The sequence below is a fragment of the Hipposideros armiger genome, unplaced genomic scaffold (genome assembly GCF_001890085.2).
Source record: "Hipposideros armiger isolate ML-2016 unplaced genomic scaffold, ASM189008v1 scaffold_23, whole genome shotgun sequence".
NCBI lineage: Eukaryota > Metazoa > Chordata > Mammalia > Chiroptera > Hipposideridae > Hipposideros > Hipposideros armiger.
The window spans coordinates 5,251,694-5,265,164 of record NW_017731373.1 but is presented as its reverse complement, the minus strand read 5'-3'; the positions used below and the strand labels follow the sequence as shown (position 1 = coordinate 5,265,164).

At 34.9% G+C, this 13,471-nt stretch overlaps 1 protein-coding gene across 7 annotated transcripts in view; it reads left to right on the top strand.

Moving 5' to 3' along the window:
• Window positions 1-13,471, top strand: part of HYCC2 (hyccin PI4KA lipid kinase complex subunit 2) — a 76,603-nt gene that overhangs the window by 25,958 nt on the left and 37,174 nt on the right. For 4 of the 7 annotated variants that reach the window (XM_019635718.1, XM_019635715.1, XM_019635717.1 and 1 more), the window contains 3 exons: window positions 2,975-3,074; window positions 9,102-9,182; window positions 9,869-9,970. In XM_019635718.1, coding sequence (XP_019491263.1) covers window positions 9,132-9,182; window positions 9,869-9,970 — 153 coding nt within the window. In that variant the 5' untranslated portion in view covers window positions 2,975-3,074; window positions 9,102-9,131. Of the gene's footprint in view, window positions 1-69; window positions 191-2,974; window positions 3,075-9,085; window positions 9,183-9,868; window positions 9,971-10,716; window positions 10,773-13,471 lie in introns of those variants that run through there. The other 3 variants (XM_019635716.1, XM_019635714.1, XM_019635719.1) reach the window with 3 other exon arrangements.

Sequence of the window (13,471 nt, the reverse complement as noted above, 5' to 3'; positions counted from 1 at the left end):
ACTGTAATTTTGCTACTGTTATGAATCGTAATGTAAATATCTTTTTGTTTTTTGATGGTCTTAGGCGACCCCTGTGAAAGGGTCGTTCGACCCCCGAAGGGGTCGCGACCCACAGGTTGAGAACCGCTGCATTAGAGCAAACTGGACAAAGGGTACATGGGACCTTCTGGCACATATTTTGGGAACTTCTGTGAGTCACTCTATAATTATATCAAAATAATAAGTTTTTTAAAGGGTTATAAGGATTAAATTAGCAAATAATATGTAAGGTTTTTATTATAGCACTTGGTACATCATAAATACGTAATATAATAGTAGTAGCAGCAGCAGCAGTAGCAACAGTAGTTCAGGCCTCTAATCTCTTACGAGGCCTCTCACGGACCATTCCAGTAGTATTCTTATTGGTCACCTTGCCTTCAGTCTTTCCTCCCTCCAGTCCATTCTACAATGTAACCAGAGTGCTATTTCTAAAGTGCCTGTTACTTCACACAAAATATTTTAGTGGCTCCCCCTTGTACTTGCACACATTAATTTCTCTTTTTTAATCGTAGTGGAATGAAACATTAGTGTCAGCATGACCTCCAGGATACTATAATAGGTGAATTAAAGATAAAAACAAAAATTTCAAGTGAATTTTCTCACCTTCAGGAAACTATTAAGTATTGTTATTTTAAAGTTTATTTGTTTGGTATCACTGCTTAATACAGTACCCCAAAACTTAATGACTTAGGAAAAAAAGATTTATTATTTGTCATGATTCTGTAGGTTGGCTGAGCAGGTCCTCTGTTGGTTTTACTTGGCTGTCTCATGCAGTTGAATCTAGTTGGAGAGTTGACTGAGTTGGAAGGTTCAAGATGTTCTCACACACATGTTTGCAGTTGGTGCTGACTGTCCATTATTAAAGGCATGTTTGCAGTGTTCTCAGTGTGGCTTCTCATCCTTTAGTAGACTAGTCTGGTATCCTTACATGGCATTCTCAGAACAGCCTTCTAAAAAGGTGAAGGTGGGGTTGGCCAAGTGGTGTGTTGGTTAAGAGTTGGCTTGGGAGCTCAAGCTCTGAGCAGCAGGGCTGCCGGTTCAGATCCCACATGGGCCAGGGACACTGCGCCCTCTACAGCTAAGATGGTGAACAACAGCTTGACCTGGAGCTGGGCTGCCGTGAGTCGCTGATGATGATGTAGGCTGCAGTGGGCTGCCATGAGCTACCATGAGTGACTAGCAGCCGGCATGAGCCGGGCAGCTGGAGTGAGCTGCCGTGAACGGCAGTCCAATGGCTGGCGGGCAACTGCCTCAGCCGGGAAGAGCGCAATGATAATACCAACATGGGCCAGTGAAGCAATGTCCTCCACAACTAGACTGAAGAACAAAAGGACAGCAACTTGTNTATCTTCTTAAATCTATGAGCCTTAATTTGTAGCCTAATATGTGGTCTATCATGGAAAATGGCCCATGTGCACTTCATAGGAATGTGTATACTGTTTTTCTTGTTTCCTCATAATTATTGGCCATAGTTTTGTCTTTGCATATTTAGTAATTTTTTATTGTGTACCAGACTTTGTGTATGACAGAACCATAGAGGCTCCAGACAGTGTTACTTTCCCAACAGGGTTCCTGTTTCTTTCTGTCCCTCAAATGGGTGAGGGGCTAATTACTTCCAATTAATCGGAGATTGAGCTGTTTAAAGCTGTGTTCAAGTTTAATAAAACTCAGTTTTCTTATCATTTGTCCTGTCAGGCTGTCTTGTTTTGTTTTGCTTTCTTAAATTGAAAGCCTAGTGAGTATCCTTATCTGTATCCTTAACCCTGAAAGATTGTTAGAGAACCATCTCTACAGAGATGCCCAGCATAGAGCTCAAGTCGACTTGCCTGCACTGCTTCAAAATCTGTCAGTTGCCTTGGTGGTTCAAAATTCTCAAGGTACAAAAAGATGGCCATTGCCCCTTCCTAAAGTGTTACTAGTTCTTGTACATGTTCCCAGAGATATTATGTTAGTCCTTTCCAAGTTTTTAAGTTTTTTCCCCCCACTGCAAGGCTTCTCATGAAATAAAAATCTCCTGTAATAGCCCAATATATAAGAGAGAAAGTCAGCTTCTATAGTTGGATTAGGAGGTCCTGACATATCTTCAGTTTGGGAAATATTGGAAACTTTATAAGGATAATGTAATAATTCTGAGAATATTTTATTGCAGTGTTCTTTGTATTTCAAAAAATAACATTTTTATTAGTGAACATTTTAAAATGTTAATTTTCTTTTGGTGTTTTAGGTTTAAAGTTGTCATACAGTTTTGAGTCAGAGAGTATACTGTAGTCAGCAACTACATGAAAATAGTTATTAATTTGTGAGAAAAGTATACTTTTAGCAATTTGAACATGATTCTCTCTGACCAGAAAATTTTTAATGTATTTTTGTGCCAGAAATTCAAGTAATAGCATTTTCTATGTTCTTTTTAAAAATGAAAAAATTTTCAGTTCTGTGACACTCGTCCAAAATGATTTTATAGTCATTGATACTTATTATTTAAGCTTGGTTTTATACTGCATATTAAAATTTTAATGATTGTGTGTGTGTGTGTGTGTGTGTGTGTGTGTGTGAGGGTGTGTGAGGGGGAGAGAGAGAGGTATCATTGTACTGTGTTTCAAAAGTTGGATTCGTAGAGTTTTTGGCTGGAAATCTTAATTTTATAGATTATCCAAGTGAGGCTCCAGAAAATTTAGTAACCTGCTCAAGGTCTTACAAACTTAGGCTAATTTGAAACTAAAACTCAGACTTCCTTTCTCCAAATCTAATGTTTTTTAAATTAGGTTTGATAATGATGCACAAGTATATGCTAGTTATAAAATTTGAATCACTATTTTTTAAGTTAGATGAACTGTATTATAAATGTCTTGTCAAAGTTGTTCTTTATCCTTTGTATTACCTTTTTGCAAATGTTATTTCTCAATATTTCAAAGTTTTTCATTTTTATTTTTTATAGAATTGGAAAATATTTAAGCCTCAACAAATGAATTCCACACTTGAATTCTGCCGCATTCCTGTGCCACCTCCTCCTTTAGAAAACTGATCTTAGAACAGAGGTAAAAATTATGAATTTAACTTTTTAAAAGATACAGAATGATTTTCCCATGCAGTTAGACATATTAGAATGTTTGGTAATCTTTGGTGAAGCTTAAAATTAAACAGTTTTACCTAGGAGACTTGAAATAATCACATCTTAATTAATGCCTTTAAATTTTACTTTTAAAAGTGTCTCCTTTTTAATAGTTGTGTATTTTAACCTTTTTGTTGCCTAAACTTTACTTACTGATTTATTGAATTTACTCAGCATAACTGTATTACTTAGCTACATCTAAGTCAATGCTGTCCAACAGAATTTCTGTGATTATACCTATGTTCTGTATCTGTGCTGTCCAGTATGGGAGGCACAAGCCACATTTAGCTACCGAGCACTTGAAATGTTGCTAGTGCAACTAAGGAATTGAATCTTTAAATTTTATTTAAATTTAAATAGCCACTTGTAGCTAGTGCCTCATATATTTGACAGTTACCTCTAGATTTTTCCTTAGGGAACTTGGTATTTACAATAACAGAACATTTTAAGTGTTTAAATTTCAGATTTATACCTTTAAATATCTAAATGGTTTTTGACCTAGTTTGAAAATTTTCAATAGTACAATCATTTTTACTATCTCATATGTTGTCCTGATACTTATATATAGCTTTGTTATTCAAAAATTTGAGCCCACCAGAAACCCTTAAGAACAGGTATCATAATTAGTTTTGCTCACTGATGTGTTAACTTATTTAATTTTTTTTAAAAAAACTTTGACATAGATATTTATATTATCCCCATTTTATAAATGAGTAATTTGATACCACAGGTTAGCTAAGCAACTTTTCCCAAGGACACATAGCTTGTAGGTCATGGAGCTGGAATTTGAACTCAAGGCAGTCTAGAGCCAGAGCCCATACTCTTAAACAATTTAGCTGTACTATCTCTTATATTCTGATTCTCTGTAAATTGACAATTCCTGAAAAAGATATATGCTAATTGTCAGCCAAGACACAATGTCTACCCAATGGAGAGTTTATTGTGCTTGCAGGAAGGCAGCTACCAACGCACAATGAGTTTGCTTCCCGGCAGGTAGTTATTGACCTCCTTCAGATCATGTTCCAGTAGTTTATTATTTTGTTCATTATGTTGTATTAGGGCTNAATTTTAATACAGTTTTTTCCTTTCTTAAAATGTGTATACATTTTTTTGTCACCCTCTGTATAGTTGTTGCAGCATTATTGACCATATTCTCTAGAAACTTGAACCATTGATTTTTTTCAGCCTCTCTGCTAATACAGGAAGTCTTAGCTCAAACTCATGCATATAGGAGCTATGTCTTTGCTTTATACATGCAAAGTGGGGACTTCCTGCATATGCAATTAGGGCTGTAGCTGCTTCTCACAAGTTTTAATGTTATATCTTTCTTGGCATTGAGTTCAATATACAATGGGTGCCAAAAAATGTATATACATTTTAATAAAGGAAAAAATTATTAAAATTGTAATACTCAATATATACCAATAGCAAAAGATGCATACAAGTCACATTTGACTTCTGCAATTACAAGAGGTGCTCAAAGTGATTACCATCAGTGTCCAGACACTTCTGATTAAGGTGAACTACTGCTTGAGCAATGTTGACCAAAGTGTCCACTTGTATACATTTTTTTGGCACCCCTGGTATTTACTAATTTCAGTTTTGATTTCTTCTTTGACCCACAGATTATTTAGAAGTATAATTTTAAATTTCCAGGAGGTGATATTTTTCTAGTTTTTTATTTATTAATTATTGTTTTTATTAATGATCTCTAGCTTATGTTCTGGTTAGAGAACATATGCTGAATGGCATTATCATTTTTGAATTGTCTTGAGGCTTTTGTGTCCCAGTATGTGGTCAGTTTTGATAAATGTTTTGTGCACACTCGAAAAGAATGTGTATTTTTTGTTGTTGTTGCTCAGTATGATGTTCTGTATAGGTCCTTTAGGTCAAGTTTGTTAATTACATTATTCAGATCTTACTGGTTATTGGTTGCTTTTTCTGTTAACTTCAGAGAGAGGTGCACTGAGGTCTCCGACTATAATTAAGGATTTGTCCATTCCTCCTTTTAATTCTGAAAATTTTTGCTTTACATATTTTGAGATTATTTTGGGGCATATACAAGTTTATGATTATAGTATCTTCCTATTTGATCCCTTTATCACTATGTGATATACCTTTTATCTAGAGTAATTATTCTTGCCTTAAATTCTACTTTCTCTGATATTAGCAGAATATACCAATTTTCTTTTATGTGTATACTAGTGTTGCATGGTATATTTTTTCCATCCTCTACTTTCAGTCTTTCTGTGTAGTTACATTTAAAGTGTGTCCCTTAAAGAAGTGTGCTTGTTTGTTTAACCCAGTCTGACAAGCTCAGTCTTTTACTTGAAATTTTTTGTCCTTATACTATAATACAACTACTGATATAGTTGTGTTTATATATAGAAGCTTACTATTGTTTGCTATTTAGCCCCTATTGTTTTTCTTTCTTGCCTGCTTTTACATTAATTAAATTATTTTTCTCTAATTATTTTTTCCTCTAATCATTTCATTGGTGTATCTATACCGGTACCACACTGTTTTTATTACTGTAGCTTTGCAGCAAGTTTCAAAATCAGGAAGTGTGAGTCCTCAGTTTTGTTCTTCATTTTCAAGATTGTTTTGGCTATTCAAGGTCCCTTAAGCTTTCATATGAATTTTAGGATGGATTTTTCTATCTCTATAAAAAAGTCATCAGGGATTGCCTTGAACCTGTAGATTGCTTTGGGGGTGGTATTGACCTCTTAACAACATTAAATCTTCCATTCCATGAACATTGGATCTGTTTCTATTTATTTAGATCTCCTTTTAGTTTTTTTCACCAATGTTTGTAATTTTCATTGTACCAGTCTTTTATTTACTCCTTGGTTAATTTCTAAGTATTTTATTCTTTCTGATACTATTGTAAATGGAATTGTTTTTGTAATTATCTTTTCAGATTGTTTATTCTTAATGTAGAGAAATGCAACTGATTTTTGTGTATTGACTTTGATCCTGCTACTTTTGAATTCATTATTAGTTCTAACAGGTTTTATTTGTATGTGTGTGTGTGTGTGTGTGTGTGTGTGTGTGTGTAATCTGTAAGGTTTTCTACATATAAGATCATATAAGCTACAAACAGATGATTTTGTTTTTCTTTTTAATTGGGATGCCTTTTATTTATTTTTTCTTGCTTATTTACTCTGGCTACAACTCCCCGTACTATGTTGAATAGAAGTGGTGAAAGCAGGCATACTTTCCTTGTTCCTGATCTTAGAGGAAAGTCTTTCAGTCTTTCACCATTGTGTATGATGTTCTCTGGGTTTTTCCTATATGGCTTTTATTATGTTGAGATAGTTTCTTTCTATTCCAAGGTTTTTTTTAAATGTTTTTATCATAAAAAGGTGTTGAATTTTGTCAAATGCTTTTTCCTGCATCTTTTCAGATATTCACGTGTGTTCTCTTTATTCTAGTAATGTGCTATATTACATTTTTTGTTGTTGAACCATCCTTGCATTCCAGGAAAAAAATCCCCATTTGGTCATGGTATATAATCCTTTTAATATGCTGCTGAATTCTGTTTGCTATATATATATTTTTTAAGATTTTGGGGAATTGGAGGAGGGGAACAGTGTTGGGGAATTGGGAAAGGGGACCAGCCAAGTTGTTGTTCTTCAATCTTTGTTGTGGAGGGCGCCAGTTGCCATCTGGCTTCTCGTCAGCAGCTCGTGGCCTCTAAGCTCAAGGTGCTGTGTTCAATCTTAGTTGCAGGTGGGCGTAGCCACCACCCATGCCAGAGTCGAACCAGCTGCCTTGTTGTTAAGAGCACATGTTCTATCCACTGAGCCATCTGGGTGGCAGCTCAGCTCAATGTGCCGAGTTCAGTCTTAGTTGTGGGTGGACGTAGCCCACCATCAAACAGGCAATCTTGTTGTTACACCAGCTGAGCCATCCTGCCACCTGTTGGCAGCTCAGCAACAGCTCAGCTGGGGGCGCAGCATCACTGGCCCATGTGGGAATTGAACCGGTGGCCCTGTTGCTCAGAGCTTGCACTCTTAAGCCAACTCTTAACCAACTGAGCCACTCAGCCGGCCCTGTTGGCTAGTATTTTGTTGAGGATTTTTGCATCAGTGTTCATAAAGGATATTGGTTTGTAATTTTCTTTCCTTTCCTTTTCTTTTTTTGGTAGTGTCTTTGTCTTGACTTTGGTATCAGGGTAATGCTGGTCTTACAGAATGAATTAGGAAGTGTTCCTTCATCTTCAGTTTTTTGGAGAAGTTTGAAAATGATTGGTATTAGTTCTTTAAATGTTTGGTGATATTCACCAGTGAAGCCATCNCTCACGCTGGCTGCAGGCCACTCACAGTGGCCTACGGCAGCCCACTGCATCAGGGGCTGCAGCCTACGCCATCGCCGGCAACTCTTGGCAGCACAGCTCTAGGTCGAGCTGTTGTTTACTATCTTAGCTGTAGAGGGCACAGCATCACTGGCCCTCATGTGGGATCTGAACCGGGGCCCTGCTGCTCAGAGCTGGCGCTCCCAAGCCAACTCTTAAGCAGTGTATCACTTGCTTGGCCCATGTCATACTCTTTTTAATTGTTTGAATCAGAGTCTAAATAACATTCATACTTTGGTTATTGATTTTTTTTTTACACCTTTTTTGATCTGTAGATTTTCCTACTATCTCTTTTTTTCTCTTGCATTTTATTTGAATAAATCCATCAGTCTATCTTAAGAACATTTGCTATTTGAAAATAAGGGGCACATCTTACTCCTTTTTGTACTTCTTGCTTACAGAGTACGTGGTAGAGTGCATTATAATGGGGATATTTTTTAGATCCTTTTAGAATTGAAGGGGGAAACTAGAAAAATCTGATTTCCTTTTTTAAAATAGAAATTTTAATGTGGAATATGACACAATCTTAGGAAATACTGTCTTTTTAATAAAGAAACTTTCATTTTTAGTTGCTTTGAAGACATTTCCTTTTCCCCAAAAAAAGTTCTTTATTTCTAGTTCTTACCTTTTGATCCTTAAATTAAAAACCAAAAACCTTTTATTGTTTTTCCTCACTTTAGAAATAATACATGCTTTTTTATTTTTTTTATAATTCAGTTACTTAATTAGAATATCATCAGTAATCCTTCCCTCAGAGGCAACCACTTAATAATTCAGTGTATATAAATTTCCAGCGGGTTTTTTTAAATATTTTATATAATTTTTTAAAGGAATCACATAACATGTTTTTTCTACTTGAACATTTTTCCATTTTAGAAAACATAAAAATCTTTCTTCTTCAAGGCCTTATTTTGTGTAGTATATGTACATTTGTAACCAGTTTGCTGAATATATAACCCTTGATTTCTAGCTTTTCTAGCTTTGTCATTTATAATCTGTTACATGATTTGTCCTGTGATGTATAACTTATTCTAGTTGTATATTTGGTGAAAGCTCCAGGCATGGACAGTGCATTTATTTGTCTTGGGTAACGTGCAGTTTGATTTCATTCAGTAAACTTGTTTTTGCCACTTTGAAGTATAATTGATGGGGAAAATATAAAAGCATTAGGAAAATAGTTTGCGAATGTATCATTACAGATAGAATTTCTTTCTTAACCCTCCGTCAGGTGCAACTGATCTCACAGATTCATTGCACACAAACATGCCGCTATGAAATACGTCTTTACTAAGTCACAAACACAACTGACGTTAGGTTACGGTAGAGGGCGAAGATACGGAAGCGATGAGTCATGCTACTTAAGTTAACTGTTAGATATTTGAAAATTTTTGTGCAATGAATCTGTGAGATCAGTTGCACCCAACAGAGGGTTAAAAAAAAATAGTTTTAATTGAGCTCTAGACTAAAAGTAAGCCTCTCCTTATCTAAAATATATACTAAATGAGTTTCTTCTTTAGTGAAAGGCACACATTATTTACATTTGGTAATTTCTCTAAGTAGTCATGCTATCCGCAATTCAGTGCTTTTTTCTTTCAGAAGTAAAAGAGTGATCAAAGGTAAAAGAAGATGCTGGGATCTGAACGTGGAGTTGTGGAAGAATGGTTATCAGAATTCAAGGTAAATTAGATTGAGGATAAGAATGTGTCAGTAATTCAAACAGTGAATATGTGTTCTGCGGAGAAACTGAAACAAATGTTATGATATAAAGTGGAAATAGCAAAATTTGAAATAACATGTTTCTATAATTACAACTGTAAAAAGGCACTAATGGCTAGAAGATAATGTGTAAAAATGAAAATAGTTGTTAGGATTGATGAGGGATATATAAATTTAAAAATATATTTAGTAAAAGAGAGGAAGCCTCCAAGTTTTAATAAGGAATAGAAATAGGATTTTTGCCTTATATTTTTATTTCCTGTAATTTAAAATCATTGATTTGATTGAAAACTATATAATTTATGAACACTATAGAAATAAGTGTTTTGTAAACATAAAATGCAAGAATGGAAATATATTATTCTAAACTATTTTTTTTAGACTCGATCAGTTGAAGGTGACCATTTCAGCAGCCTTAGTATAATGTGTGATCCCTAATCATTTTTCATGGTTGAGTAGTTAGAATTATATAACATCCTAACTTAATTTGTTTTATTCACTCTCATGGTTATTTCTTGTATTAATTATTTTTAACTTTTCTTAGTTGACTCTATCATAAATCTTTTCAAGAGGAACTCATGTAAAATAAAGATCCTGACTTGCAGAATATTAAGTTCACTTTTGTTTCCCTTTGATGTTTTTTTTAGGCATTACCTGACACTCAGATCACCAATTATGCTGCAACTTTACACCGGAAAAAAACACTGGTACCAGCCCTCTATAAAGTTATTCAAGATTCAGATAATGAGGTAGGAGAGATTATAAGAAAAATAATTTTAACATAGTAAATGAAATATGTGTACTAAAACACATATATTTAAGTTTTGTAGTTTTCCGTACTCTTTTTTTATTTTTTTTTTTAATCCTTCTTAAGGGACTGGAAAACTTTCTTTCGCTGTTTTTCATTCTGATAGTTGCTTTGGCTTTCCCCATGCCCTCTCTCTCCATATTTTTATTTTGATCAGATTTGTTCCTGTTGAGGACAGTATGTTTTGATTCTTTATTTGAGTAACCATCATCTCAGTAGATTATTTATTTAATTTGAAACTTTCTGTTTCCGGTTCTGGAATGTTTCCTTTTCTGGAAGCCCAATTTCAACCATATACTGATTGAGATTTTTTATTTTAAGTATTGTTTGCAGTTATTTTATTGACAATATAAAACTATGTATAATCACTTCAATCAGTGAACTCAGACTGGTAACATGAAATGATATTGCTAGTAAATTTCGCTTGAAAATGATCAGAGAAAGCACTTTTTAGCCTAAATAGTCAAGATTAAGAAACTTAGAATAAGAGTTTCCTATTACTCAGTTTTGTGATAGAAGGGAAAAAAATGCATCTGTTGAATCTGTTTGTTAATTTATGCAAAATACACACATTATCTTTTCATTAACACAATAGTATGACATACAGTTTTATCACCACTGGATTCATGTATGCTTTAAAATGAAAATGAAAGGAACACACAGGAAAGTAGCTTCTTATCTTCCCAGATACAGCCTCCAAGAGTGCCTCTGCTGTGTACTGGAGTGAGTTTGAAGAAGTTCAGGTAATCATCTCCTAACCAGCAGCTTAACTTAAAGTGCATCTTCATTTTTGTCCTATCACTAAAAGCTTGCTTATTGACCTATTTCTTTCCTATCTCCTAAAGTTGGATTGGCTCTCACTTAGGCTTGCATCTGTTGCTATTTGTAGCAGCAATTGCAGGACTCATTTGCTTCTTTTTCTCTTTCTGTGTATTTATGAATGTTTTATAACTTTAGGTGTGGTAATGTACATATATGCGTATCCTTGTTCAGGAGCTTTCAAAATTCTGTTTGAATAATGAATGTGTGTATTCCCTACCCCTTGTTTTGCACTGTTTTAACATTTAAGCTTTGCTTATTAAAATTTGTTTTATGCTTTCTCTTTAGATTGTACGCTCTTTGTGGGCAGTGGTCATATATTCTGTATTTGTTACTAGAATCTAGTATTTTCTCATGTAGATTATGAACACTTAATAAATATTGATTAGAAGAATAATGAAATACAAAATGAGATTCTAAAATGCTGTGATTTTCATTGGGACTCACAAGCGTATAAAAAATATCAGTTTCCTTTTTTCCTTTATACTTTGGAAGCTATGATAGTAAAAAAAAGTTATTCACATTATTTTATATTGTCATACTTCATAATATTGTGTCAGACCTTGTCATGGCCAGAAATGGAAAAATTACAACTTGAGAGATTAATGGTCAAGACCCAGCACTCATTGTAATCAACCGGTTGCCAGAGCAGGTCTGTCTGTCCATTTTTTCTCCTATCAGGTCATTAGGTTCTAACCATGTGTTCATACTTCAGAAAAACAGAATGTTAATCTCTATAGAATCTTAAAGCAATTCTGGACTTTAGTCCTAAAAGGAAGGCCCTTTGAGTCCTGATTTTGCTATATTTTGAGACATAATCAAATGTATTTAGTTAACAGGAAATTATCTCAGAAAAATGTCACAAGCCATATATATTAATTGAAACTTATGACACTAGCAATTTTGCTGTAAAGACCATAAAAGTTCTTAAGAAAGTATATTTCCTAGAAGTTTAATATTACATATCATAGCCAATCTGTACTATTATATAACTTAAGTTTTAATCTCTAGACCGACATATTGCTTTATTTTTCTCCTTTCCCTCCTTTCAGACTCCTTACTCACTCTAGCAGTTCTATTTCTTCTACTTCAAGGAGACCTCCAACTTTCTCCGTTTTAAATGCAAGACAAAAAAATCTCAAATGGGCACATAATACTGCCTTGCAGTCTTGCTCTACTTCTTGGGTCCATGTCCCTTCACACTGTTCCTTCTATGTGTTCTCTTTCCTCATACTCTCACCCTCCTTAATCCTCATTTTCAGCTTGCTTTCTGTGTCATTAAAAAAGAATAAGAAAATAGTTGGGAACTCTCTTATTTTCTCATTCAAATATACCACTCTACCAGCATCTTTACTCACATTCTCATGCCTTTTCTGTTATTCAGTGGATGAAATATCCCAGATTGTGTCAAAAGTCATCTCTTCCACTTAGGCCTGGATCCCATCTTCTGCAGCCACCTCAAAGATTGCTCCTGCAGTTATCCCCTCTCTTTCTTTCATGATTGATATTTTCCTTCCCTGATAAATGGAATATGGTAAACAACTTGACCCCTTTTCTTTACCTCACGTTCTTTCTTTAACCCAAGTTGGGCTTCAGTCATCATTTTCCCACCCAAACTGCTCTCAGTGTGTTCATCAGATACTGTGTCTTATAGTAATTATGTCAAATTGTTTGCTAAATTTGGGGAAGGTATCACTTATTCTTAAGCTTTTTTTTTTAATGATAGAGGATAATTATTTTTAACATCTTTTGATGTGGGTGATAGGAGCTCAGAGTCATTTATGACAGTGAGAAATTGAGAACATGATGGTCTGATACATATGCTTAGAATTAAAGATTTTAACGATAGCATTGATAAGTTTTTAACTATCTTATTTTGCAGTGGCATCTAATTAAAAGTTACTGGATTGCTAGCCACTCCTCCTCCCTGCTTTTTAAAATAATTAATTTTAAAGAAATAATTTTCATAACTCTGTATTCTTTGTTATGCTTAATTAAAATATAGCCTCCTACACATGCCAGTGTACTTTTTTTTTTTTCATGCCAGAGTCGAACCAGCAACCTTGCTGTTAAGAGCACATGCTCTATCCACTGAACCATCCAGACGGCAACTCAGCTCAAGGTGCTGAGTTCAGTCCCAGCTGTGGGTGGGTGTAGCCCACCATCGATCAGGCAATCTTGTCATTAGGAGCACGAGCTGTCACCAGCTGAGCCATCCTGCCACCTGTTGGCAGCTCAGCGGCGGCTCAGCTTGGGCGCAGCTCACTGGCCCATGTGGAAATCCAACCAGCGACCCTGTTGCTCAGAGCTCGTGCTCTTAAGCAAACTCTTAACCAACTGAGCCACTCAGCTGACCTGCCTGTGTACTTCTTGCTAGTGAGGAAGGGAAGTTAAAATGTTTATAACATAAACAAATCGTAATTGTTCCATGGCCAATAAAATTTAAAGCAGGCAATTTTAGTCTTTTACTATAGAGGAAAGTAGATTTGAAACTTGTATATACATTTTTTTAATTATTTTTTATTGTGAAATACACATTTTTTAGAATTCGTTTCAGCTGTACAACACAGTGCAATAGTTATACTTTTTACTCCTCGAGGTGACAACCCCCCTCCCCCAATCC